General features: G+C 44.5%; 1 protein-coding gene across 1 annotated transcript; it reads right to left on the bottom strand.

Moving 5' to 3' along the window:
- Nucleotides 1-265: 265 nt before the first annotated feature.
- LOC308076177 (gamma-crystallin M2-like) lies at nucleotides 266-820 on the bottom strand (the record flags this gene model as incomplete). The annotated part of the gene is made up of 1 exon (XM_080416327.1): nucleotides 266-820. The coding sequence occupies one exon, from the start codon at nucleotides 818-820 to the stop codon at nucleotides 266-268; it is 555 nt and encodes a 184-aa protein (XP_080272453.1).
- Between the last annotated feature and the right edge of the window lie 1,342 nt (nucleotides 821-2,162).

The following is a 2,162-nucleotide window of genomic DNA, read 5'->3' on the forward strand; positions in this document are numbered from 1 at the left end:
CTCCCTTTTCCCTCTACACCAAACCTCTTCGGTCAAAATAGTGATGTGCAAGCTTGCAACACGTTGTGAGCTTGTAGATCGGCTGTTTTCACAGAATGTTTGCCTATATGACATGCCCAGAATAGGGGTGCTAGGGGTCATGTGGTTTGTGTGATATATATATAAAGTGTGATATATATATAAATAAATGCATCATAATCCGTCCTTTTTTTGTTTCCACATTAAAACAACTTTATTCAGATGAGTTCATTTCCTGATATTTAAACTAGTAGAAGGAATCCATGATGCGCCTCATGCTCATGAACCTCATGCCGCTGTCCATGCCCATGTTCATGAAGTTCCTGTACTCGCCGGGCCTCATGTACATCATCCTGCCTCTGTAGTTGGCCTGCTCGTACATCAGCCAGTGGCCGTCCATCACGTTGCAGGACATGCAGTTGTTCATCTGGTAACGGTCCATGATGTTCTCACAGTCGTCCATCATCTCGTGCATCTGTCCACCGAAGTTCTCCCTCTCGTAGATCCTCATCCTGTAGTTGCCCCTGTGCATGGGGATCATACGGCAAGACCTGATGGCGTCCCTCATGCCCATCATGCTCTGGTAGTCGGAGTACTCGCCCCTCCTCATGAAGTACTGGTTGCCCATGTAGTTGGTGCGGTCGTACACCATGAAGCAGCCCCTCTCCACCCTGCAGGAGTGGCACCTGTTCATGTAGGAGGACATGTCAGAGCAGTCACTCATGCACTCGTAGGAGCGGCCCTGGAAGTTCTTCTCCTCGTAGAAGGTGATCTTGTTCATCATGTTCATGCCGGAAGACATCTTTGTGTGGAAGTTGTTTCAGCTGTTGCTGTTGCTGCTGCTGCTGCTGCTGCTGTGGCTGTTGGTGAACTGACTTCCTACCTGGCTGAAGCCTTCCTTTTGTACAGTACCTGACCGTCAGAGGCTGCTTTGTGTGCCAGGCAGCTCCCCTGACACAGCAACACTCCATAGAAGAGCATAGAGCTGAGCTGAGGTTGTTCAGTGTTTCCACCTCAAAAACCCTTGGAAAGGCTTTTTCTCTGACGGCACAAAGCCTTTACCATTACGACAATACAGACAAGAGGCTGAATGGGTTAACAATGACTAGGGGGTCGACAATGATCTAGCTGATAGACTGTTCGGTCTCCCTAGGGGATCTTGTATCAGATCCAGTTGAGACAGAGTATGGGATACCCCCATTTTAGAACCCATTCTCTTCTCATGGTCTCCGCCAGATCGAAGACGTGGCCAAGACTATGTTTTGCCCTCCGTCCGTCCGTCCGTCCGCGTGTCCTACCTTCTGTCTGTGAATAGCTAATATCCGGCGTCGAAAATGGCTTGTTTTGACCACTGTAAAAAGATATGGAGATATGGACATTTTTCAAAGATCCTATCATTGGAGCGGACGAAAGTGACGTTTTTTGGACTGGATTCACATCCGTCCATTATATTTTACAGGGTCCTAGGATCATTCCTAAGTTGTGTTAGAGTGGCCCTTGTGGGAAAAAATAAAAAAATGGAAAAACCGGCTATAGCCGGTTTTGGCAGTTGACGGGTGTATTTGAAAAAACGGCTATAGCCAGTTTTGGCACTCAATGTGTTAATAACTTGGCACCTTCATATATCAAGGATTCTATAAAGTGTTATGTTCCAACCAGAACACTCAGGTCCTCCTCCGCTCTCGTACTAGATGTTCCCAAAGCACTTCATAAAAACACTGGGTCTATAGCCCTAAGTTGTGGAATACACTACCACTGGAACTTAAAATGGCCAGCTCTCTTAGGGTTTTTAAGAGTAAGTCCTATTCTTTCAATATGGCATTTAATTAAATTGATCTTATGTTCACATCCTACGATTTTTGTATTATTATTTTCCATTTAATTAAAGGTAGGGATTTTCTTTGGTTAAAATTAGTGTTAAATAGCTCTAAATTCTGATAGTAGGCCTGCTCATTGCTATAGAGTGTCTGATCAGTAACAGGAGTCTCCATGTCTCTCCAGCTCTTTATAAAACAGAAAATGCATTTTCATTTCAGTTTCAGTTTCATTTCCAATTTTATCCAATAAGGATAGAGAACTCAGTCAGGATACAGATTGAAATTGAGTGAAATTGGAAGTGATGACAATAAGAAATGAGCTGACAA

This window comes from Gymnoscopelus braueri (genome assembly GCF_963280865.1).
Source record: "Gymnoscopelus braueri genome assembly, chromosome: 2".
Taxonomy (NCBI): Eukaryota; Metazoa; Chordata; class Actinopteri; order Myctophiformes; family Myctophidae; genus Gymnoscopelus; species Gymnoscopelus braueri.